Genomic DNA, 26,163 nt, shown 5'->3' with positions numbered 1-26,163 from the left:
TCTTATCTTCTTTTTTTTTTTTAAGGCCAACAGAACTTTTTAGGAGCTGCAATACTCAGTCAGACCAGGGAGCCATGAATGACATGAAGCTATGGGAAAAAGGAAGTATTAAGATGCCATTTATAAGTATTCCTGTGCTTGATATTAAAAAATGCCAGCCAGAAATGTGGAAGGCAATTGCCTGCTCGCTGCAGATTAAACCTTGCCACAGCAAATCTAGAGGAAGTATTATCTGCAAGTAAGTACTGGGTGGGGAGGGAACATTTTATAGGTTCTACTAAGGATTTTAATGAGAACTGAAAAGCTGCTGTAGAACTGTGTTTGATCTCTGTTGAGAAAACATGGCAAGGCAAACATGGAAGGAATATTAAGTTTCATAGTTGCCACTGCATAAATCTCCATCACTGTAAATGCCTGTTAATGAGGGGCGTTCATTGGAAAGTGGATTTATTGTTTGGGGTTTTTTTGGCTTTCCATGGTGTCTGAAACCTTTCCTCCTTTTTCTGTTTTGAGACCTACTGGTGGTTTTCAGCTGACAGAAAGGTCGGAAAAAAGAAGTTTATTTTTTAAAAAAAAATTTTGAATGTAGGTGATTGGGTAGAAAAGAGAGCAATTAATAGTACAGGTAGTAAGGCAGAGTTCAACTCATATTAGACATTAGTAAATTAAGGAAGTCCTTGGTCTTGGAAGATACATGCCTATGATAGCATAGAAAATGAAGATCATCCAGCCCAAGTACTATAAGCAGTAGTTTCTGTCTTTGTGTCACAATTTTGTTCCTTCCCACTGTGTAAAATGTAGCATATGTCTAAACACTGTTGTGAGGCAGAAGGGGAAAGTTGTGGATTCAGGAAAAGGAATTATGTAGAAAGAAGTCTTTTTCATACAAGATCTTTTTTCTTCAAATAGTGTTGATGAAATTCTGTTTTCTTTATTTATCTGAAGATCAGATTGTGTGGAAATACTGAAGAAGTGTGGAGATCATAATAAATTCCCTGAAGGTCACTCAGCTGAGAGTATTTGTGAGCTCTTATCTCCAACAGATGACTTGGAGAACTGTATACCATTGGATACTTACCTGAGTAAGTATCAACATGCCTATGCAGCAATATTAGAAACCAAGATACTTTGAATGCTTATCATTACTTTTACTAGTTTTCATTATTTCTTTAAAATAAAATTGTACTGGATTTGAGACATTTTATTTAATGAAATAGGAAATTGGAATTTTCAAGTTACTGTAGCTCATACCTTTATTCTTTTTTGTATTGGGTGTATGTGGCAAGGTTGTTTTGGTAGCAGTGGAGGCTGCAGGGGCTGTATGGGAAATATCAGGGCTGCACTGTGCCAGGCACAATGAGCCCACCACAGGCCAAAGCTGAGCAAGTTAGCCAAGTTTGTGGTGCCCCTGTGAAAAAAATTTTTAAAAAATGCAGAAAGTGCCAGACAGTTGGAGGAGAAGGGAACAGGCATAGTAGGAAAAAACAGAGGTTAGCACCAAAGTCAGAGGAGTTGGCTGAGCAGATATCCATAAGAGAGCCCTGGGGGACCTCTGGCCCCATGTATTCCCTGGAGGAAGCTGCAGCCCATGGAGAGCCCATGCTGAAGCAGAGGAAAGGTATGAGAAGGAATGAGCAGCTGAAGAAACTGCTGTGTGCTGACCATAGTCACCATCATTCCTCCTGCTTCCCAAACCCTACTGCATTACTTGGGGCAGGGGCAGAGAAATCTAGAGTAAGGAAGTGAAGGTGAGCCTCGGAAAGGGAGGAAGAAAGAAGTTGCTTTAATATTTGTTGGGGTTTTCCCCCCATTATCTATTATGTAATTAGATATTTATTTTAGTTAGTGATACATTTAACTAATTACCCCCAAGTCAAGTTTTGCCTGCAATGGTAATTCTTAGGCAATCTCCCTATTATTTCAGCCCATGATCTTTTCTGTTCCTGTGCTACCTATTTTCTACACCCATCCGCTTTGGGGTGAGGGACTGGGTGGGAGTTTGGCTGTTAGCCAAGGCTAACCCACCACACTTCTCTTTTGGGGACATCATATGTTCAGTACAAGCACACTAACATGTATTATCTAACATCAATGGTTTTTAGCTGCTTGAAAATAGACATGATTTAAAGCACATCTTCTTGATATACAGAATTACACTTTGCCCAGTAGATAAACTCCGTTCTTTAACTGTGCGGTTAGAATAACCAAAAAAAAACCAAATTAACCCTTGGGGCAATAGAACACAAGTTTAGTAGCTATATGGAAGAATTAAGGTTTTGTGACTCTTGTTTTCTTCTAGCATGTCTTCTCCCTCAGTGTGGGACACCATTCTATTAATAAAATTTCATTTTGATTCTAGGCTTCATTTAAATACATCTTTTTACATTTTTTTCCAAAACTGCTCTACCCTATTACTACTTCCTATTGCATATTAATCTCTGTAGGATTTAGACCTTTTTTAGCTTTATAGGATTTGTCTGTTTTAGACCTTCTTCCAAATTAAATTTGGGTATTTTTTTCTCAGAATCCCAGAAACTCTGAAAATAGTAACATTTTAGTTAGTGAAAGCACGCCTCAATAAATAAATTGTTACCAGAGAGACAAAGTATTAAAGCTTTGGTTTCTTCTTTCCATTTAGCTGCTGCTTTCCAGTGTTGTCTTCCCTATAATCTTGTAACAGGAGAGGATAAATAATGAGTTTAAGGGAAAACAGAAACAAATGTTTATCAATGATAGATAAACTTTTGATAGGACGTGGTCAAACTTCAGGTGTGCTGGAAACCTCTAATTTGTTAATCACTGACTATGGAACTGCCAGTCCTTGTCAGTTTGTATTTGTCATATAGAGAAAATGAGTAGAGAAACAAGATAGAGGAAATATATTTTGCATGTGAAGAATCATCTGGGTCATTATTTCCAGGGCTCAGGACTAAGCTACTGAAATAAGTTAACTATCTTGACATACCAAGCTCCTACAACTATAATTTAAAAAAAAATAAGACTTCACAGAATTGTAAGAAGAATGATTTCACTGGATGTAAGAAATTCCATGCCTTACTGAAGGAAAATAAACCTCATTTAAATCAATACAGATGCTGTATATTCTGTTTTCAGGCCCAAGTTCTTTAGGTAACATTGTAGAAGATGTTACACATCCATGTAATCCAAATCCATGTGCAGCTAATCAGTTATGTGAAGTCAATAGAAAAGGATGTCAATCTGGAGAGCTGTGTCTTCCATATTTGTGCGTGCCAGGTAAGCATTTTTGGAATTCTATTTACCTGAATTTTACTGATAAACATATGTTACTGAAATTCTCTTGAAGGTTTTAGAGTGAATTGCTGTGCCATGGTTTAACCACAGTCAGCACCTAAGTACCTTGCAGCTATTTTACTTTCCTCTCCAGCGACCCCCAGCTTGGAGAGGAGAATCAGGAAAAAGGTAAAACTCATGGGTTGAGAAAAGAACAGTTTAATACTTGAAATAAAGTTAATAATTGTCATGATGAAAACATTGGTGGTGTCTTAACTTCTGCTCCATGTGTAATTGTGAGCTGACTGGGGAGAAAACCTCATATAAAATGAGTTTCAGCTCCCTAACTTTGGAATGTCAGGCTTGGATGGCGTTCATAACAAGGGTCAAATCTACAAAAGGGAGTGTGAGACACTGCGATGTCCAACTCCTACAACCTTTTCGTTGTTCCACCTTAAATCTGGTAGCACTTGCCACAATTTTTCCCCTTTCTTTAAAGCAAAAGGTATCATTCAGTGACATGAGAGATCACCTGTAGTTCTTGAAGCAGAAAGTTTGTATTTGGTGACCACTTGAACGCGTGTATTGGGAGAGACTGAGCGAGTGAGAGCGACACTGGTTGTTAAACTGAATTGCATGAAGCAGCCTCCTTTCTAGAGGAAGTGCTAGAGAACATTGCCATAACTGTCTCACGTCAGTTCTCCGAGCCTCTTTTGTTCCAGCAGTTCTGTGGCTGATCAGCAGTTTCTCCAGTGGTTTTTAATTACAGATGAAAGCTGGATTTTGCTTCACTTGTACATCTGCAATACTTGTGCTCTTTTAAAAGTGAGGATAGACTCACTCATTCTTCATGTGAACCCAGGGACATTGGTTTGGTTTGGTTTCTATAACCCTTACAAAATAATTTTACTTTCCTGAAAAACTGAGCATTATTACTGTAGAGGTTGTATTGTTTTCACTTGCTGCAAATGTCATTCAAAGTCATCTGAAAAAAAGCTCACACAAAGCTGTAGAAGAGACAATTTGCTTCTTCTAAAGGTTGAACAGTGACTTCTGTGTTTGAATTCAGTCTTTTTATTGGCTGAAAGTTGCAGGGGATTTGTTGCAGTTCATCCCTTATAGTATTATTTTAACCTACTATTTATGTTATTATTTTTCTTTGCAATTTTTAAAACCACTTTTCTTTTCCATTCTTTCTCTTTAAAATCCACTTTTTCTGCTTTTTCTCCGTTTCTCCCCACTTCACATCTACTTGTAAGCCCTTCAGTGTTCACTTAAGAGGTACAAGTAGGGAAGAAAGGCACAATAAAATATGTGAGAGAGGGGAAATGATTGGGCTTTGCTTGCGAGACCCTTTAATTTAGATTCTGTATTGGAGAGAGTGAAACATATGTGGCATTTATCATATAACCTATGTTTCATACTACTACAGAACTGTGGAAAAAAGTCTAAAATACTTGAGAATTATTGGAATAACAAGTCTGTTTCTCTAAAGTATCATTTTCACAGGTACTTCAGAGCACTGTCTCAAGCAAGTATCCTCTACTTCTGCTCTGTGAAATGAATTTGTTTAAAGAGCAAGAGCAAGCCTGCTCTAGAAACACCTTATATTTTTCACAAGTCATAGAATAGTAGCAGTAGTGGCACTTGTCAAAGTATTCACTAAATATGAGCTAAAATTTCTCCTTGTATACAGGCTGCAAACTGGGAGAAGCCTCAGATTTTATTGTCCGCCAAGGTACGCTTATCCAAGTGCCATCCTCAGCTGGTGATGTTGGTTGTTACAAGATTTGTACCTGTGGACACAGTGGATTGCTAGAAAACTGCATGGAAATGCGTTGTGTTGATCTACAAAAATCATGCATTGTTGGAGGACAAAGAAAAAGTAAGTATTGGAGAAGTAATGTATATAGCACACACTCCTTGAGTTATGAATTTTGAGCTATATGAGAAGACACAAAGGATCTGAATGCAGAGTTTATCATAAAATATAAAATTTAATGTTTGCTTCCCTATATGTAATACTTGGTTAATTCCTGCATATGCTGGAGGGTTCCATTGTTGAAATCAAAACTGAACTGTTTCTGTCTCAACCAATCCAAGTCCTGTGTGAAGAGTGTTCTTAATACACCGTTTCCTTTTAGCATGGGGTGGTTTCTTTACTAGCTCCAAATGGTTTGGAGGTTTTGGGTTTGGTTTGGGTTTGTAGGGTTTTTTTTCTTCCACGTGGTTTAAATACATGCATGAGCTCCAAAGGTTTGTGTTTCCACTCCAGTGGCTGGCACACAGACCTCTTATCCTGCTTATTGATTCATCCAGCTTAAGGTTTGTTAGTGCTTATGCACATATTCAGAGTAGGAAGCACACACATTAAATGGGTAAAAATAGGATTGGATTAAAAATACAGGATAGATTGTGGTGATGAAGTGCAGGGTACAGTGAGAGAGGTAAACTGTCCAGCTACCTGTCTACACTCAACCATTCCATTTTTCCCCTTTTTCCTCCGCTTTCTCACACATTTTCCTGCTTGATTCATCTTAATTCCTCCTTTTCCTTATCTTTGGTCCTTCCACTAAACATCCTATAATAAATTTTGCACAGTCTTAAAATTCGCCTCCCTTGGCATCACATAATAAATCTGATATCCCTTTAGGGAATGATGCTGGTTTAGGTTTTGTGTTGTATTCTGGACATGACATTGGTAGGTTTCACACCAAAGACATTGGTTTGAAAATAGTATTTAAAATGCTGTTCTGCTAATGTGTACAAACATGTTAGAAATACATACCTGTCATAGTCTGTCCTCTGCACTTGGTTTTCTTTGAAACTACAGGCTATGAAGGTTAAGTATCACAAGGCAGCCTATGCCTTTCAGAAGAATAAACTTAACTGCATTTTTTGTAATTAAATTAATATTAAATAAGGATTATAGTTTAACATATTAATTAACATATGCCAAAAAATTGAAGATGTAAGCAAATACCTTATGATGATAAAGGTATATTGAACACTGTGGTTCTTTAAAGGCTTCCTCAGCATGGTGGCTCTAGACCTCCTGCCAGATAACTGTAAGATGAACAGCTTTTTATTTTAACAGTAAAAGCATACTAACTATCTCTTTCTTGACTTAAGTTTAAGTTATTAATTTTCAAGATAACTTTACTCTTACTGTTTAGAGATTAAATTGGCACAGCTAACAAGGGTGAGTGGGATTCTACCTAACCTGACAGTCAAAGGAGTTAAAAGAGATGTGACAAGTAATGCATCTTAAAAGACTGTAATGATTTATTCTCAGATTTATTCTTTACTTGAGAGCTTTAAATGTGTATTTTTGTCATGAAAGCTGGCACTGTAATCTTGGAAAAAGAAAACAAAATAAAAAAGCTTCTACTACAATAGGGGAAATATTAAAAATGTCTTGAACATAAAATGGAGTCTGTGCCGAACTGTGACTTGTATGAAGCTGATGTCTTTGAATCAGTCAGCAAGCAAAAGATTTTCTGCTAGTGAACAGTTACATATTTCAGCACTGGACACTGTTTAGTGTCTGTAAATCAGCCCTTTTAAAATACCATCAGACTGACATCCAAGCATAATTAAAACAAGTTAAAGATACCTAATGAGTCCAAAATAATGGAATTACTTTTTTTTTACCATGTGATAAGAAAGAGTTATTTTCACATTAAGTAATTAAGCAGAGCTAAATAATCAATTCCACAACTATTTTCATCACACAGGAAAGCGCCTGCTATGTTCCATGGAATGGAACAGGTTTTTTTGGAATCTGGGGGGTTTTTGTTGGTCATCCAAAGAAGATAAGTCAGCCAAACATACTTAGAACTTATTTTTTGTTGTAAGATCTGTACTATTTGTTCATGGAAACAACACTGAAAACATCTTAAACCTTAATGATATATTTAATGGGCAGTTATAGAAAGTGTCTGATGAAAGTAGATACTTTCAAAATACAGCAGTTAGCAAATACAGTATTTAAATAGTGACTGTAACCTTTTTATGGACCATTCTGTCCAAAGAAACTTGCAGTTTTTCAGATGATTGGTGAAAATAATCACAAAAAATGTCTGAAGCTATATTTGTATTTTAGCACAGTATACAGCTCTCATTTGTTCTGGTAACTGTTACAACAATATGAGTAGCTGGTAGGTATTCAGTAAGTGCTGTCCATTTAAAAAACAAACCAACAAACTACCACAAACCCAAAGCCAGGCAGCTTCCTTTCTTTTGCCATAGTGACTCATTAAGTGTACGTGGTGATCAAGACTAGGTATTATGTAATAAAAGATAAAAATTACTAGATTCCAAAGTCATTAGATGATGTATTGAAAACAAAGAATTAAAAGTTTATGGTCACCACGTGAACTTTTTTTGGTGACTATATATTTAGTTGGGTTTTATTGGTAAAAAGCCAGGGTTTAGTCATAAAATTTGAACTGTGGTTTTTAAAACCATTCTCTATAAAGCAGACAACACTGGAATCCTTTAACTGACACAGAAGTTTTTTGTGCTGTCCATTGACTCCAGGTAATGAAATGACTGCTGCTGATGAGAAAACAGATTGCTGTGTGCACTCTTTGATAGTGAAAGCCAATAATCTTGCACAGTTTTCAAGTGATCCTAAGTCAGTTACTGTGAAGAATCGCCTAAGAGATCCAGTGTTTGGCATTACTTTCAAACCTTGGGAACTTTTCTTCCCTCCTGACAAATACCTTCATCCTTGAGTAGTACTATGGTTTAAACAGAACTTTTTGTGCTACAGAGACTTTCTCTCCCATCCCCTCTTGTTCTGCTCTCCTTTACCTAGGAGCATCTCTTCTGAATTGCTCCAATGCTGAGGATTTTCCTTGTGCCCCTGTAATATTTTTTGAAAATTCTTATTCTCAATCTCAGCCCTTTGAAAAGAGATTAGAGGGAACTGCCTTATTTTGTAAGGCACGATTACTGTTATATTTTCCTGAAGAGCTGTGTATTTATTGACCAGTTTGGTTATGGATAGATCAGCTGTTATCAACATGAATTGATTTTACATAAAACATACATCACAGTGAAGGGCAGCCATATGGACAGTTCAGAAAACCAAACTGGAACTGCTAAACTGAAGGAAAACTCCCTAAATTTGTGGTTTTATTCTTGGATTCAGGTATGAAAAAATTACTGAGCTATAAAATGCATTCCAGTCCAGTGAAGACTGGCACTTTTACCTCTTGACAAATGTACACACAAAGGAGAGAAACGAGCACTACAGAGGACTTGTACTTTGTGTGAGACTATGGCTAAAAGTTCAGCAGTCCTATGTAAGTTTAATTTAGCAGAAGAAAGTGTTTTTACAAAAGCTTTACCTTTAAAAAACCATGGAGCTTGCTAGCCGGAATTTATCGTTCTTAAAAAAACACAGAAAAACCTAACTTATATAGGCTTTGAAAGGACTAAGTGCTTGCTTCCCTGGTTAACTAATTAATCACAACCACATGTGAACAGACTTTTCCTTTAAATGAACAAAGCAAAACCTGAAATCTGAAAAAAAAGGTTAGACATTTCAGTGGGAAAGTAAATTGAATAAGGGAAATTACAGAAACAATTAATAATGAAAATGTAATACTGATCTTGTACATATCAATATGTAATCTTCTGGTATATTTTCATTAATTGTATGTATTTACTTTTATTTATTTTAAGGCCATGGAACATCCTTTAATATAGATTGCAATGTCTGTTCATGTTTTGCTGGAAACTTGATTTGTTCTACTCGTCAGTGCCTAACTGAGCATAGTTCAGAGGACGAACGTCAGAAGTTTACAGGTAACTTCCAAACCATGAAAACTATAAGCTTAATATTTTTTAGAGCAACGATTATAAGCTTAATTCCTTTTACAGTATTAATGTAAAATACCTGATAATTTGTTATTAGTATTTTTTTTAACTTTTTTCTCATGTCCAACCCACACTGCAGAAAAATCACGTACCTTTAAAAAAAAAATCAACACTGAACAATAAAACATCAAATAATATGTAAAAATAAATAGAGACAGGGTGTTGCCACTGGGTCAAAAGATAAGGAGTTTGGAGGAAAAAATGGAGAAAGCTGAGTGGAATCAGCAAGGAGACAGGGCCCAAACTTTGCTTCCGGCTACTTATAAGTGCCTGTGATCTACAGCATTGCTAAAGGACAGGAGGGATGAAGGGGCTGAAGACACTTTGCTGGAAGGCAAAGATACCTTAGTGACCCCTTGTGTATCTTCTGTCATAGCAAACGAGTGTACACCAAGTTCCTGTTCTGTGTGCTTTTCCAGGTTTACCATGTAACTGTGTGGATCAGTTTGTGCCAGTGTGTGGTCAAAATGGACGCACGTACCCAAGCGCATGTATAGCTCGTTGTGTTGGGCTCCAGGACAATCAGTTTGAATTTGGATCGTGTATTTCCAAGGATCCTTGTAACCCTAACCCTTGTAATAAAAATCAGAGGTAAAAACAGAATATGTTTTTAAGCTTTTCTTTGGAATCTTCTACTTATAAAGTAGATTTATGTTTTCTTTGAATGTGTTGTGTATTGTAGGAACATTGTATTTTTGGGATACTCCAATAAAAATAACTTTTGAAGTAACTACTTTTTATCATAGCAATAACTGCCAGTTTTTGGTTCCACTTATGTAGTGCTATATCAATTAAATTCATTTTGCAGATCTCATTTTTAGTGATAAAAGAGACTTGATACATACTGTCAAAAGTGGGAGAATCAGATTTTGTTGGAATGGCAATAAGTGTCATATTACTACTTTGTTTCACACCTTCTTTTAGTAGTTTATGAAGAAGACCTGCATCTGAATTCCAGAGTTGGAGTCAGTCTTGCTTTTTCAGTCAATAAAGCAAAATCTGCATAGACAAATATACTAAAACAAAAATATGCTTTGTACTAGTTTCAGGCAAAAAGAAAATCTGACCTTTCTTACGGAGATCAAAGGCTGTGGCTTATAATATTGGTCTCTGTCTTCAATTTTCTCAGTGTTGTGCAATACTGCAGTCTCCTTTGAATTTGTGCATTTTTCTGTTTTGAAAGAAAGCCGTCATAAAAAGTTGTGTAATACTGTGCTTTCATGAAAGCTGATTGTAGAAATTTTATTTTTTTCCTTTTTCTGCACTTAAAATGCCTTGATGCAGAAAACTACTGAGAAAACACTATAGTTTTGTAGCTGTAATACCCATTACGGCATTCAAAATTGGAATTTCAAAGCTGCATTGTGGATAAACACTCTTTACTTTTTATATTTGAAATTTGGAGGATACAGAGAGGTTTTGTTTTTCCAGTTTTTCAAAATACCATTATGCTTAGAATTGCAACTTGTCGTTTAAGTAAAGGACTGTGCGCAGTACATTTTTCTGGGTCAGTTTGACAATGCAGCATAAACTAGACATGGTCATCTTAAAATGCTCCTGATGTGCTTTACTATTTTATTATCTATTTAAGATCTTATATCCACTCGTGAAGTGTTTAAATCTGAGAATTTCTAAGTCTTCCCTAATGTAAAAGACGTATGTGTAATGCACAGGATCAGCAGCACTCAGGGAGAATAAAGACATATTGTACATAATCCAGTGGTAGCAGCATTGCTGTCCCTTATAGAAGGAATTGGTTGTTTAAAAAAACCATTAGAGCTTTTATCAGTCTGTTAATCAGGCTTTATTGGCTGGCATTTCTCTAGCAGAGGAATGTCTTACAGGGTCTATGGCAAATCTTTTGCAGATAAGACCATGGGAGGTACACACTTAATACAAAGGGGAAAGAATTTCTGCTGTTTACTGGTCTGTGGAGGCTTCAGAGGAATGGCATGCAAAAAAGTGTTAATACTGGGGTTTTCCCTTTGTTTGCAGTCATTCCCAAGATTGGATGTGATACAATACTCTGAACCTACAAAGCTAGCATCTAATTAGATATTTGTAATTGAAACCATTTAATCTTCTTGTAGGTCTTCTTTTTACTCCTTTCTCAGGGATGGGGGAGACAAGACCTTTGCAACAGAATCTTTTTCTCTTGCACTATTTTCTTGTTTTCTCTAGTTTTTCTTAAATATTCATTTACAAAATGAAGCATGGGAGTAGGTAAGAAGTTTATCCAAGGCCTTATTGAGAATCCATTGAAAAAAACGCGGTAAAAGATAAATGTTGGTGGGACTAAACGTGGTGTGAAATTGTTCCAGGTTTGTGATGAGACCTGAAATTGGCTATTCAGAATGTTTTATCACTTGTATTTCCTGCAGCTCTGCTGAACCACAGTTAGCTCTAAAGTACTGGAGATATTTCACTGAAAGTATTTTCCCTGAATATTTTGAGACTTAAAAAAAAAAAGTAATCCTATGACATGATAAGAAATTACTATTATTTTCGGCAGGTGCATACCGAAGAAACAAGTTTGCTTGACTAGTTTTGAAAAGTTCGAATGTAGCCAACATGAATGTGTGCCAAGGCAGTTAAATTGTGACCAGACACGAGATCCTGTTTGTGACACAGACAATGTGGAATACAGTAACTTGTGTACTCTGTACCAAAAGGGAAAAAGTTTAGCATACCGAGGACCATGCCAGGTAGGAAGTAGCAATAAATATCAAATCTTCTTTGTCCTTTGATGTTGCAGTTTGGGGTTGGTTTTGGTTTTGTCGGGTTTTTTTGCAATATTTTTTTTTTGCAGTATTCTGGTTTTTGTAGCTTAATCATTTAAAAATTTAATTGTAGCTAGTATAAAAATACTCTCACGAACTTAGATTCAGAATTTTGTCAAGTGTTTCTCTGCTTTAGTTAACAGTTGTCTCAAAACCAGTCAAAAGCTTTGCTTATGCTTTCTTGGGGTAATGCTCTGATATTTATATTAAGTCTTCCTATTTTTTTTGCTACTAAAGCTTGCACTGAGGTATGTTTGCATTAATTAGTGCAGTTCCTAGTGCTAGTTTATACCAATTTGAAGTTGTCTTAAACATATATTAATGCCCAATCATAGAAAGTCTTTGTGTGATTTTGCCCCAGCGCTGTTCAGGATTTATTTACAGAATAGGCAGTCTGCAATACTTTTTTAGTTAGTCTGGATTGGATTAGTCTTCATATTAATTCTTGAGAAAGATTAGGATTAGGTTTAGTTTTTCCATCCCACTGCTCCCTACAAAGGTGGTAGACAAGTTATTTCTGTTGCTTTACAAGATAAGTCAGGAGCTGCTCTGTTCCAGGTCACTGGCTTTACCAGTGGCTGTTCATCTCCAGGTTTTTCTCAAATCATGAATATTTATTTGAGACCTTCTCTTGGTCTCAACTGATGGGTATGCCTAGAAGTACAAAACATATTTTCAGGGGTTTTCTGTATTACAAGTGCTATTACTCTTTTAACCCACTCTTAGTTTCTGCCTTCTGTCTTTATACCTTCTTTTTTCAGCAACCTCATTAAGTACAGGCAATTCTTGTTGCACACCAGATACCTCATGAGATACTCAGAAAATGTTCAGTCCTTGAACAGTAAGAATCAAAGGAATATTGCATGGCTGTTGTTTTTCTCCAGCAGTTATCTATGTCTAGTATGCACATTCAGGAAGTTTTTGACACTGGTGCCTCTAAGTTTTCACTCTTGCTTTTATAGGGAAGATGATTGCAAGATAAACTGTTTGGGGTGCTCACATTTACTTGTTCTCTGTTTTGTTTTTAGCTTACATGTGTACCATAGGAATTGGGATTGCCTTAATTTTTTAGAGGTTATACAGTGATCCTGCAGCTATGATGACTGAGTTGAAATATGGTGTAACAAAATATCTAACCTAAGCAAGAGATTATGGAATGAGTTGTGTCATTTCACAAGACTTTGGACAAAAGCATTAATCATACCTTGTTTGCAGAGGTTCAACAATTCTATTTGCTTCTGTTCAACTTCAGAAGCTTAAGTTTATTGCCATTTCACAAAGTGTCTAGTAACAGATTTTATTCTTTTGAAGTAAGTGTATGCATTTATCTTTATATAATAATAATAAATAATGCATATATACAAATAAATAAAATATGTACATAACTAATATATAAAAATATACAGTGTGTTAGAAATACATGCACATGCACAATAAATTTTAGGAACACAACTCCACACTAAGATGAATTAATAAATAAATTACCAATGAGTTGTTAAGATATTAATACTAAAATAGAAAATGTTTATTAACAAATCAACTTTATTAAAAAATATTTTAAAATGTAATGAAATTGTAGTAATTTTAATTTAATAAACAAGTTAATTTGTATATGGTAATTTTATTTAAATGTTAGCACAGAACAAAAGTTGTTCTTTTCCAAAACATGATTTATTCTACATTTCCCAGATTCCACCTTACATTTCTCTGTACCTTCCTCTGTACCTTACATACTTACCCTTTTCATTTATGACTCTCAACTTCCTACTTTTTTAATGTTTGACAATATTAGCAGTGAATTCCCTTTAGCTTTGGTTTTCCTCATGTTAAAACTACTCTGAAACTTCTGTAGCATGACTGAATTGACCTTGGAAACATTCCTGTGTGTTTCAGCCATTTTGCAAGTCAGTGGAGCCTGTGTGTGGACACAATGGAGAAACCTACAGCAGCGTCTGTGCTGCCTATTCCGACCGCGTGGCTGTGGATTATCACGGACACTGCCAGGCTGTGGGGGTGCTCTCGGACTATGGCTTCCATATGGAGTGTGCCTTTGTGAAGTGTCCCCAGCTTTCTGCCACTGGCTGCAAACCAGTCATTGCACCAGGTATGTTAATTTGCTGGGGAAGTTTAATGCAGAGAGGAGAGAATCTGTGTACAAATAGGGGGATATTTAGAACAAAACTTATGCTTTGAAATGTTATATTCCATAATGTCTTTGAGACTTCAAAGAGAAAGGATGAAGTAGAGATCTCTCTCTGCTTAAGGCTAGAACAAGCCAGTATCAGGACCCAGATGGTAACCCTGGAGTGGAAAGCTTTGGCTTTAGGAGTCAAGCTCTTTCAGTCTTGAGAAACTTGCAACTCTGCCCAGGAGATGGGTTTGGGAGAAATGAATGAGGTCTGTGGTATCTCGAGCAGGATGTCTCTAGGAATCTGATGAGCAATTTTTCGGAAGTGGCAGTGCAGATACCACAGTGGGATACCAAGCTGTCATCAACACAGGGTTCCCAGAAGAGCAAAGATGATATTTAATTAGAAGACAGAGGAAAATACCACATGTATTTACAATACTGTGAAAGAGGAAGACAGTAGGAATAGTTTTGCAGTTATGCTGTTTTGAACTGGATTTTTATTGTTTTTAGAAATACCTCCTTTATAAAACAACAACTACTCATAGGTAATACACAGAGCAAGGAAAGCTTCATTTTTAAAAAGAAACAGCTTTATTCATCTTTCTCATTCCCTGTGAAAAAGGGTCTTTTTGCTTTGGTATTAATTTTAGTATTGTAAAAGTCACTCTGTGAATGTGAATTATATATAATAAGTTGAAGAGTGAATTTAATACACAGTCATGTCCTAGCTGTATCAGCTCTTGAAATCCATAATTTCTGTAGTTGTATATGCATGCATCCATACAAAATGTTAGCTTGTGATACACAAAGTGCCTTCTGGTTTTAGCTTAAAATAATGAATGATCTTGAAATGAATGAAAATTCAACTTGTTTCTTCATGTTGATAGTAGTAAATGTGTGTTGAAAGGTGACTGCTTTTGCATTATAAATGTTTTTAGTATGAAAAAATATTAGAAATGTGCAATTCTGCTCTCAAATTGAAACAGGTTGCTTTGGTAGTTCTGCTATTTTCATTCTCCGTTAATATTCAAATTCTGACTCCTGCTTACTTAAAAGTGAAAACACTACTTGCTTTTATTTCTGAGATTCTTCTGTATTCACATAGGAGCCTGCTGTCCACTATGTGCCGGAATGCTGAGAATCTTATATGACAAAGACAAGCTGGATAATTTTGCAAGGGTAAACACTTTAATCATGCCTAATGTTAAATGGTACAAAATTCAAGTTACTGTATACTTTCTCCTGGAAGGTTAACACATCATAAAACCCATTATTTTTCAGTAGTTAGTGAGGCATATAAATTGAATTACAATGCAAACCAAAACAGAATTAGAATAGGCATAAACATGCAGACTCAGGTTTGCAGTTTATATGTCTTGTAATAGTGTGGACAAATGATATGGGAACAGCATCTATCTCACGGTAGTAATACGGTTTATATTTGTTATCTATGGCCTTTTTGTTAAGTTTATTCTGCTAGTTCACTATTTCCTAATGTAGGTAACAATTCTGACATTTTCTTATGTTTAAATGCGATTGTTTACATTCTTTGGTTACCTAGATAGTTGTCACTCATTTTGTTGCTCATCAGCAAAACTGCTGGATTTTAGTTAAACATCTCCATAAGTTAGGCTCCAGCATTCTTTATTGCTGCTCTTAGAAAAGCTTCAGCACAAGACTGATCTGATGTTGGTTGTCTGTCAGTGAACACACCATAGTGGGCCCAGACACTCCCCATGTGGTGTATAAAAGGATTGCACTTTATTGACCCCTGCTTTTATGCTTCAGTGTACAGAACATAGCAGAACAATTGACTTGTGTCACAACATCATAACAGAATAATATGATGATTTACCAAGAAGAATGAGAATTTTTCCAGAGCAGTATAGAATTGCATTAACCCACTTATATGTTTGCAACAGAGATAATTAGCTATTATTGTAAAATCACAGAAAAATTTAGTTTGAACATCGATTTTATTCTTCTTTTTCCCCCTCTTTTTTGCTTCCCTTTGTCACCACAGTCTTGCTGACTCTTTTCTCTTGCTCACCTCTTGCCACCATACACACTCTTCAAGTTTTCACAGCTCTCATATATTTAAAATGTATACCTGTATCTTTACATTTAAAATATGTGATCTCTCAAACATGCAAGTAATCATTCAAGAGTCAAGAGAATCTTAGCACTGACTAAAAATTACGTAAGTTTGGCTGAAGCTCTTTCCTTTGGAAAAAGTAGTCATGCATGCCTCTTTTAGTTCAGACATCTGGTTCATGTGAGAAAAAAATGCTTCAAATACTAAAGAGTTATGTAAATTTGACTGTTTTTTTCCTTCCCCACCCCTCTGGCTGTTTTTTGTAAAGATATCAAGAAACAAAATCATGATCACAGAGCAAAGAAACATTAGAGATCTACTAAAATTCTAATCTACTAGACTTCTAAACTAAGACAGTAAAATACAAGTTTGACACCATGAGTCATTCTTAAAGTATCCCTGAGCTTCTGTTTTAAGACTGTTTGAACAAGGTTTGCTGATTAATCAGCATGTCAGACAGGATTTTAATGGACAAGGAGACCCCTCAAAGATCTGGTAAAAGAAGTGTTGTATGACACCTTAAAAATTTGATTCATATAATCTACTTGGATTTCCCAGATTTCCACTTGTTAAGGTCCTGCACCAGTGATCTCAAAAGAAAGAAAGCTACAGTAGGATAAGAAGGATTGAGTTCTTGCAGCTAAAGCTAGAAAGCAGAACACAACAGAATGACCAGTGACAAGGGAAGTGTTTGTGTTGGTGTCTATATACACATCTGTAAAACACATTCATAAGTGATCTGGAAAAAAACTGAAAAACCTTTAAGGTGTAGCAGTCCTTAGACTGAGCATCTACAACCAAATTATTGTTTGTCAGATACAGACAACAGAACAGAGAAAAAAATTTTAAGAGAAAAATACATTTACCTGGTAGTTAAGTACTGAACTTAACATGTCACAGGTTCCCATATGTACAGACATATATCTGTCCTCACAAAGCTCTCCATTTCTGGTGACTCTTGGAACAGGTTCTGAGGCTGTAAAGCAGTGCCAGCTGGCAGGGCTGCTCTGCCTCTTGTTTCCCAGCACAGGAGCACAAGTTGCTGTAACAGATAACCATTTATATTATTTTGAGGTACATGATACATAGACACACTAACCATGAAGGTGGAGAACAACACATACTAAAACAATGGTTAATTTAAGATGTAAATATTTTTCCCCTTTCTTCCTTTTAACTTTTTCTTTTAATGTTTTTGGGTGGTTTGGTTTTGGAGGGGTTTTTTTTAGAATCAGAATAATTTTCTAGAATTATATTTTAGAATCATTGAATTGTTTTGCTTTTTGGTAGCATTTAGGGTAGAGTTTAGAACTGAGTATAATGGCTGAAACAAATTTTCTGACATGACATCAAGTTGTTGAAACTGAGGAGGAGAATTTTCCATAATATCACATCATCCACAAAGTTCTTTATTTTCTTCCAGGTAACAAATAAAAAACCTATAACAGTACTTGACATTCTTGAAAAAATCCGCCTGCATGTGTCAGTGCCACAGTGTGATGTGTTTGGATATTTAAGCATAGAATCCGAAATTGTGATTCTCATCATTCCTGTGGATCAGAACCCCAAGCCATTGCAGGTAGAATACATTATTATTTTGTTTACTCAGCGTGGATTTACTTCATTTTTGCACATATACAATGGTGCTCGTTTCTCAGGAAGATACATTGTGTGTATTTTGATTGCCCACGTTACCAGAGCAATCGTGTTATATTAACTCAACTACAATTTCTGTCTCCTCCTTTAGCAGAAATAGCCCAAAATGTTACCAGGACTTACCAGCATGGACAGCTCTCACTCCAACTGTAGCAGGTGCTGTCAGATTCCTGGGGTGAGGACTCTGAAATCAGAGATGCCACCCGAAAGCAGGGAGGAGCTGCTCATTTCACTGGTGGTACCCATTGCTGAGCTAGACATTCCTCAACTTTCAAAGCTTTGGACTTCCAGATACTAAGTTTGTCAAGTTTAAACTTCACCAGAGGTGGCTTCCAAAGCTGTTAAAGAGCCTTAGTACTAAATTCATTCCTGGGGTGCAGTAGAAAGTAGTGGAAAAAAATGAATTTATGTTAGAAAATTCATTATCATCATGTCAGTGGCGGAATGGAAACCTGAGGTTTCTCAGGTTTTCATATTACTTCCATTCTTCTCTTCCCTTCCCATAAAAGAAATCAGTTTTTCCTGATTTGGAAGAAAAAACCTAATAAGGAGAAAAATTCAGATTTTTCCACTGTTGCAGACTTCAAGGCAGTATCTTGGTCTATCAGGAAGGAAGTCCTCAGTTTTAGAGGGTACTTACCTTAGTTATAATTTACTGTGAGTTTTTTGGCATCAACATTCAAAACACATCACCCGCGGTAACTTGTATATGGCTTCGTTCCTTTCCTTTGCTGCTACTCAGGGCTTCCACAGAAGTTTTCATCACACCAAGGACTATGATAAGAGCTCCGCTACGTTTTCTAATAAATACTCCCCAAAATAATGTAAATCTTATGTGCTGATGGGAATAACTCAGATTTTCTTTCCTGAATTTTGCTATCTAGCAACATTTTCACACTGGCATTTTACATGGTAAGAAGAGAAATAGCAACTTTTTTTTTTCCCCACAGATTGAAGCCTGCAATAAAGAAGCAGAAAAGATAGAGTCACTGATAAATTCAGACAGTCCAACATTAGCATCACACGTGCCGCTGTCAGCTCTAATTGCATCTCAAGTACAAGTTTCGTTTAGCATTTCTTCTCCATCTGTTCAAGTGGTGCCTGTTCTGCACTCCCTGTTCCTAAGCCTTTTATTTACCTTATCAGCATTAATATATTATATATAACTGCTTGGAAAATATGCATGAATATTCTGGCGTTTATATTGTGAAGGACATTCAGAATTGTTGATCACTGAACCAGAAAACAAAAATCGTAGAAGATCTGATGAACTTGTGTTTTTCAATGAAGAACTAGAAGTATTTGAATAATGTGAAAAGATGATTCTCTTATTCATTACTAGTCAGATGACTGTTTCAGCACAATTAGATTGTTTTCCATTGATCTTGGAAACAAATATAGTCTGGAACATTCTGACATTATGGATTTATGGGTTTTGTGAGAAGGAATCTCATAGGGCTTTTTCAACAATGAACAAAACAGTGTTTTGAGTTTACTAAAGAATGTTAATTTTATATTATTCAGATGCATACCAGTGACAACGAAAAGCATGCACCTATTTTAAACATCATTTTTGGAAGAAACAGATTGCTGCTACTTAATTACCTTACCAAAAATTTAAGAGTTTATTCTCATGTAAATATGCTTTCATATTTTATTATGAAGGAAACTAACTAGCCCTGGGCCTATTTCAGTAGATGTCTTTACTTGGACTAGTGAAGACTTGCAAGACATTGGGCTCACTGCTTGTAAAATGACAATCAAGCTCTATGCTAGTACCTGACTTCAGTGAAGAGATATGTTCTTTTTATAGTTTTGTACATTTCAGAATCTCATATTGGATGCAAAATTATAAAGAATCTCAGTATCTATATTTAAGTGCCATTTAAAATATTGCAGTATTTGCATGTTATCTAATTAAATTTATACTTTAAATGTTTATACAAACAGTATGTTTTATTACGTATTGTATTTTATGCACCTGACCTTAGTCTACATGAAGTATTTTATATCAGTATTATGATAGCCAACTTTTGAAGTATATACAGAAAAACTTATTTTTTGCCAAAATGCTGAACTTTGAAAGAAAGCACTGAAAACTTTTTGAACATGTATGTTGTAGCATGTTTGTAGCAATTATTTCTGGTAAATCTTTTAAATGCAAAAGTATTAAAGCTTTTTATTTTAATAAACACTTTGTCCTGTGTCCTTGTGTAGAATGCAAGTCATTCGGTAGAATTCGGCAACGCAGCGTATATTTTCCCTTCTCTCTCAGCTCAGCACTTAACACTAACTGCAGTTATGTACATTTGTGACTCACACAGATAACGTTTCCAAATAGATTTCAAGGGGGTTTCAAGGGTGCAGGCTTTTTACCAAATCTGTGCTATGTGCATGTGAGTTTATGCTGTGAGTTCCAGACACAATTAACTATTGAAGAAGAATGTAGATCTTTCTATGGGACCCTCTTGGGTACAGTCATCCTCAGTTTTGATTTGAAAGACTTCTCTCACCTACAACTGGAAATACGCACAAATGTAAAGGACAGAAATACTGCCTCACTTGTACCTAAACTTCAAATCTCAACCTTTTGCACAGCAAAACAAGTTACTAGATGTCCATACTCGCAAGGCAACAGAGGGAGTTTGGAAACTCCATCACTTTCTTTTTTAAGTATATCTCTGTTGTTTGTTTTCTCTTAATGAGTGAAGAGCACTTTTATTTCAAGTGCAGTTGCACTACATATGTAGTTTCTGAGTCCTTTTGGTAGATGATTACAAATGATCATAATCTTTGGAAGTGTTTTTGCCAAATAACTTGAGGAAGACTCATGCACATAATCATCCAAGCCTTGAAACAAAAAACCTGTTAAACATGTTGATAATCCATCTGTTTCTGAAATTTTTTCTGTGGATTCTTTAGACTTGGACACAGGAATATAATGAATGTTTTTGAAAAGCTTTTTGAACTGAAATGGCTCAGATGATCTCCACAGAAACTGCAAACAATTCAGATGGTTTATTGAATTCCTTATTTTTTCCAAATCATTAGCAAGTATCTCTTCAACATGTAGCCTGTTAGCTTGCTTAGCATTTACTAAAGCAAATCTAATGGCTACTAAAATGAAAGGAATTATAAATGTTTTAAGAAAATATATACACATGTGTATATATATGCACTACACTGAAAAACTTAGTTAAGAGTTTAAAAACATACCCTTTGTGGAAAAGAACATAGAGTGAATTTATTTTTATACATGGGTGAAAATTTTCTTCAATAAAAAATAATACCAAAAAAGTTACCTCACTCAATTTGTATGAAGAATCCAGAACAAAGCAGACTTAAAGCCTAGAGATTCTTTAATTCATATATGTGTCCAGTACTTGCTAAAAAACAGTACAGATTTTGAGGAGTTGTGTTAAATATGTACAGAATCAATGAGATTTTATAGAATCCTAAATTCTTAAACAGAAACCAAGCATCCAAAGTGTACAGGGCTTAGGTTCTTTCTGCTGGATGAACAAAAGTATTTTCAAGGTTTTCTCAAGACCTTGGACTGCCTCAAAGGAATGAAGAAACTATTTACTTACAAGTTTCAAATTCAGTTCAACTGGAATAAAATATGGAAGAAACCAAGCAATGTCTTACTTGCAAGTTAAAAATGAGAACCTAATAGGGACAAATTTAATACAGGTTTCAGAGGCGTTTTCCATAAAAGTGCTAATGATTTTCTGTCACCATCTGCATGGAAATCTGGGTTCACTTAAGAAGGAATGGAGACAGCACAAGGGCACTTCAAAGCAGCACAAGACTCTTTGTTTCTTTTATAACAGGACTCAGATGAAATGTTTGCCAAACATTATTTGCTTCTCTGCTGAAAACCAGAGTTAATGGCAATAACTGGCTCCAGAGAGATGCGTCAGTTCTCTTTCAGTTTGCTTAGTTTGCCTCTTCTCAGCAGGGTGGTAGGGAAGTGGAGGTGCCAGGGGTGCCTGTCTGTACAGTCTGAAGAAAGGATCGGCCACAGGGGCAAATACCAGAGCAAGCAAAAGCAAGACATTTCTGGCTGAGTTTTGAGTCCAGCAGGACCTTTCAGAGAAGGTGAGAGGCAGTTCTGTGAGAGGGCATGAAATCAGCACTTAGAACTGCAGTGTCACTGTATAGCCTCGCTCTTCTCTCATGCTCTAATTTTATGCTACTTTAGCTAGTGTCATAACTTGGAGATTTGCACATGTTTCTCAATTCAAAGCTAAAGTGCTATTTATACATCTGTTTCTGACACTTTTTCAGCTCTTCCTTTTACACATAACAAACAATACTTCAAAATTTTTCCTCGCCATCTCTATTCCTAGGAGGCCCTGGAAGTATTTATGTGGGTAAATAAAAATATGTGAGTGCTTTGTAAGATTGTGGCCTAGGTGTTTCATATCTGAAGTCTGGACTGTAAGGTGACCCTCCAGTCAAATGAATCCCAAAAAGCAAAAAGGAGCATTGAGGGGGAAAAAAGATTTATCTGCCATTGTTATGCTAGACCTGATAGCAACTTCCTGCAAGTTCTTTCAACTGGTGCTTTTATGCAGTGAGACCAGTAGCTCCATGTGGAGTACAAATGAAGGTGACAACTGTAGATAACTCCTTCACCTCCTAGCAGTGGCTGCATCTGCCACTGCTAAGGCATTCTGCCTTCCATGTACGTATTTGTGCACTGCTTGTTTTGTGCTCTCTCCCAGTCCTCTCTGGGCTGTAAACTTTTGCAGAGCCCATTGCAAAAGAGACTCTTAGCTCATAAACAAATAAAAACTCCCTGAGAAGAATGTTTCCAAGCCCTAACAGATTTGCTTGTCTCAAGTTACCACACTACAGTCAAAAGGATACACTTTTGGCATTAAGTAGTACATCAGCTTTTGCTAATTAATACCATGAAGCTGAAGCTTTTAGTTATATTTGAAGCTATAACCTTCTACAAATTCAGTGCTACCAACATTATGCATTTGCATAACTTTATTATTTGCATTATATAAGACCAACTGTGTATGACCAATACGGTATTTAAAGCAAATTTTGAAAATTTGAAAATTGAGGAAACATCCATTGTCCAAAACCTTTCATAATTTTAATGGGCTTTATACACACAATGCTAAATGGAAAAAAAGTGTGCACATTTCATCTCCATATAAGAAAGACATTTTTTACAGTGAGAACAATCAGTCACTGGAACAACATCCCCAGGGATGTGGTGGGGTGTGCACAACTGGAGGTCTTCCAGATGTGACTAGACATGGTGCTAAATGAAGCACTAGAAAGTTGGACCAGGTGAGATGCCTTCCAACCAGTGCTGTTCTATGGTTCTGTGATTAAATCGATGCTTTTAGTTGCAATATATGGAAATTTTTGGCTTATGAATTAATTTTCAGATCTTATGAACACTGATGGAATTAATTTATTGTTGTTTTCAAAGTGACATATAAAATAACCTGTATTTCCCACTTTAGACAGCCTTTTTCACAATATATCAGAGCCTTTAGAGTATATTTAAATAATTTACACTGATGTAAGTTTTATTTAGATGATAAACAATAAAATAGACTTCTGCAAGCATAACATAGAAACAGCTCTGAGGATCAATACATTCTTTGTCTTCTGGGCAATCAACAAGAGCAAATGCAGATTCTGCACTTGGGATGGGGCAACCCCAGATGTTTGTACAGACTGGGGAATGAGATGATGGAAAGCAGTGCCACGAAAAGGGACCTGGAGGTCCTGGTAAGTTGACGGTAAGTTGAATATGAGTCAGCAGTGCCCTGGCAGCCAGGAGGGCCAGCCCTGTCCTGGGGGGCATCAGGCAAAGCATCGCCAGCCGGTTGAGGGAGGGGATTGTCCCGCTCTGCCACTAGCGCAGCCTCACCTTGAATATTGTGGCAATTTTGGGCACCACAATATAGGAAAGACACTAAGCTATCAGAGAGTGTCCAAAGGAGGGCAACAAAGATGGTGAAGGGCCTTGAGGGGAAGCCAGATGAGGAGCAAGTGAGATCACTTGGTCTGTTCAGCCTGGAGGAGACTGAGGGGAGACCCCACTGCAGTCACAACTTCCTTGTGAGGGGAAAAGGAGAGGCAGGCAGTGATCTCTTCTCTGTGATAACCAGTGACAGGATCTGAGGGAATGGCCTGAAATTGTGTCAGGGGAGGTTTAGTTTGGATAATAGAAAAAGGTTCTTCACCCAAAGGGTGGCTGGGCACTGGAACAGGCCCCTCAGGGAAGTGGTCACAGCACCAAGCCTGACAGAGTTCAAAAGGCATTTAGACAATACTCTCAGGCACATGGTGTGACTCTTGGGGACGGTCCCGTAGAGGGATAAGAGTTGGATTCAATGATCCTTGTGGGTTCCTTCCAACTTGGCATATTCGGTGATTCTTTGATACTTGGACTCCCCAGTGGTTTTATGGCAGAGGAAAAAAATCAAACCTTTATATTAGTCCATTATTCTCAAACTACTGGCTACTGTTATTTAGAAATTGGTCCATGTATTTTAAGTATACTGAGTTTTAACACATCGCTACTACAAAATCCTATGCACTGACACCCCCCTTCCCCTTCTGTATTCCTCAACATGAACAAAGTTACAGTCAAAAACATACTCATGCTAGTTATTTTGAAGAAGATTTACCCAAAGGGCAACAGTGAAATGTCTAAGTAAAAGGATGCTTTTTTTGCCTTGCAGTTCCTAGGACATAAAGAAGAACATAAAAAAAAGGACAGCCTTCCCTGAGGATGTAAGCACTCACAAAATAATGCAGTAACCTTATCATAACTTACATAAAGAAAGGTTAAGGAAAGGTTGTCAAATTTTTCATTAGATTATCATATATATCATATATATAAGAGCACAATTCTGAGTATTTTACATAGGGGAGTGTATATATATGTATGTATGTATGTCATCATGGCTAGGCTTCGCAAACAAAGATTTGGGAAGGCACTATCCACATTTGCTGCAGGCACGCTGGTGCCTTATGAGGTCAATACGTGACAGACATATCCGATTGCAAAAGGCACAGCAGAAAGACTCCTTAGATGGTGTAATCTGCAAGACACGGTTCTTTCTGCGTTGCCTTTTTTCCTCGAGAGTGATCCTGCGTGTGTTCTCGAAGGAGACAGCTGCGTTATAGATGGTGTGTCTCCAGGCCTCCCGATTGGAGGCCAGAGAAGACCAGTTATGGTGATCAATATGGCCAAGGCTGAGATGTTGTTTCAGGGAGTCCTTGTATCTTTTCTTCGGGGCTCCTCTCTTGCGGCAGCCAGTGGCAAGTTCACCATAGAGCAGGATCTTAGGGAGGCAGTGGTCCTTCATCCTGGAGACGTGCCCTGCCCATCGCAGCTGTGTTCTCAGCAACATGGCCTCAATACTAGTGACAGCTGCTTGCTCTAGTACAGATGTATTGGTCACATAATCTGACCAGCGGATGTTAAGGATTGTACGGAGGCAGCGCTGATGGAAGCGTTCTAGGAGACGCAGGTGGTGGCGGTAGATGACCCATGATTCGGAACCATATAGGAGAGTAGACAACACTATGGCTTTGTAAACACTGATCTTGGTGCTTTTCTTCAAGTGTTTATTACGCCATACTCTTTTGTGGAGTTTTCCAAAGGCACTATATGCCTTAGCTAACCTGTTGTCTATCTCTCCATCGATCTTACCATCTGAGGAGATGAGGCTACCAAGGTAGTTAAACTGTTGGACTGATTTGAGCTCTGATTGGCCAATGGTGATGTGGGGATGATGGAAGACTTCCTGAGGTGTAGGTTGATGGAGGACCTCTGTCTTCTTTAAGCTGACTTCCAGCCCAAAGAGCTCAGCAGCATCTGCAAAGCAGGATGTTAAACGCTGCAGGGCTGCTTCTGTGTGGGCAACAAGGGCGGCGTCATCAGCATAAAGCAGCTCCCGGACAAGAAGGTTTAAGGTCTTGGTGTGGACCTTCAGTCGCCTTAGATTGAATAGACTTCCATCAGTACGGTATCGAATGTAGACGCCGTCCTGATCATCGAGGTCTGCTGTGGCCCTTTGGAGCATCATGCTAAAGAAGACGGTGAATAGGGTAGGAGCGAGAACGCAGCCTTGTTTCACACCATTCTTAATTAAAAAGGGCTCAGAAAGTGTGTTGCCATATCTGACTTGGCCGTGTTGATCCTCATGGAGTGAGATGATCATTTTAAGGAACTTGGGGGGACAGCCTAAACGTTCCAAAATCTGCCAGAGACCTTTTCTGCTCACGGTATCAAAAGCCTTGGTGAGGTCAACAAAGGTTACATAGAGACCTTTGTTCTGTTCCCTGCACTTCTCTTGCAGTTGTCTGAGGAC

The 26,163-nt window shown here is 37.1% G+C and overlaps 1 protein-coding gene and 1 long non-coding RNA gene across 5 annotated transcripts in view; one reads left to right on the top strand and one right to left on the bottom strand.

The window, feature by feature from the left end:
* The window catches only part of RECK (reversion inducing cysteine rich protein with kazal motifs), a 53,206-nt gene extending 33,211 nt beyond the window's left edge, over positions 1 to 19,995 (top strand). For all 4 annotated transcript variants that reach the window (XM_032700744.1, XM_032699938.1, XM_032701523.1 and 1 more), the window contains 11 exons: positions 26 to 238; positions 946 to 1,082; positions 3,115 to 3,255; positions 4,949 to 5,137; positions 8,947 to 9,069; positions 9,561 to 9,732; positions 11,654 to 11,846; positions 13,815 to 14,025; positions 15,158 to 15,231; positions 17,571 to 17,726; positions 18,754 to 19,995. In XM_032700744.1, the coding sequence (XP_032556635.1) occupies positions 26 to 238; positions 946 to 1,082; positions 3,115 to 3,255; positions 4,949 to 5,137; positions 8,947 to 9,069; positions 9,561 to 9,732; positions 11,654 to 11,846; positions 13,815 to 14,025; positions 15,158 to 15,231; positions 17,571 to 17,726; positions 18,754 to 18,969 (1,825 nt within the window). In that variant the 3' untranslated portion in view covers positions 18,970 to 19,995. The remainder of the gene's footprint in view (positions 1 to 25; positions 239 to 945; positions 1,083 to 3,114; positions 3,256 to 4,948; positions 5,138 to 8,946; positions 9,070 to 9,560; positions 9,733 to 11,653; positions 11,847 to 13,814; positions 14,026 to 15,157; positions 15,232 to 17,570; positions 17,727 to 18,753) is intronic.
* Positions 13,512 to 18,313, bottom strand: LOC116780299. The gene is made up of 3 exons (XR_004354482.1): positions 17,927 to 18,313; positions 17,014 to 17,189; positions 13,512 to 14,407 (listed from the first exon to the last, which is right to left on the bottom strand). It is a non-coding gene; the product is annotated as an uncharacterized LOC116780299 (long non-coding RNA).
* Positions 19,996 to 26,163: the final 6,168 nt, after the last annotated feature.

The sequence above is a fragment of the Chiroxiphia lanceolata genome, chromosome 1, assembly GCF_009829145.1.
Source record: "Chiroxiphia lanceolata isolate bChiLan1 chromosome 1, bChiLan1.pri, whole genome shotgun sequence".
In the NCBI taxonomy this organism is placed as follows: Eukaryota; Metazoa; Chordata; class Aves; order Passeriformes; family Pipridae; genus Chiroxiphia; species Chiroxiphia lanceolata.
The sequence above is the reverse complement of the archived record's forward strand: the minus strand, read 5'-3'. Positions and strand labels throughout refer to the sequence as shown.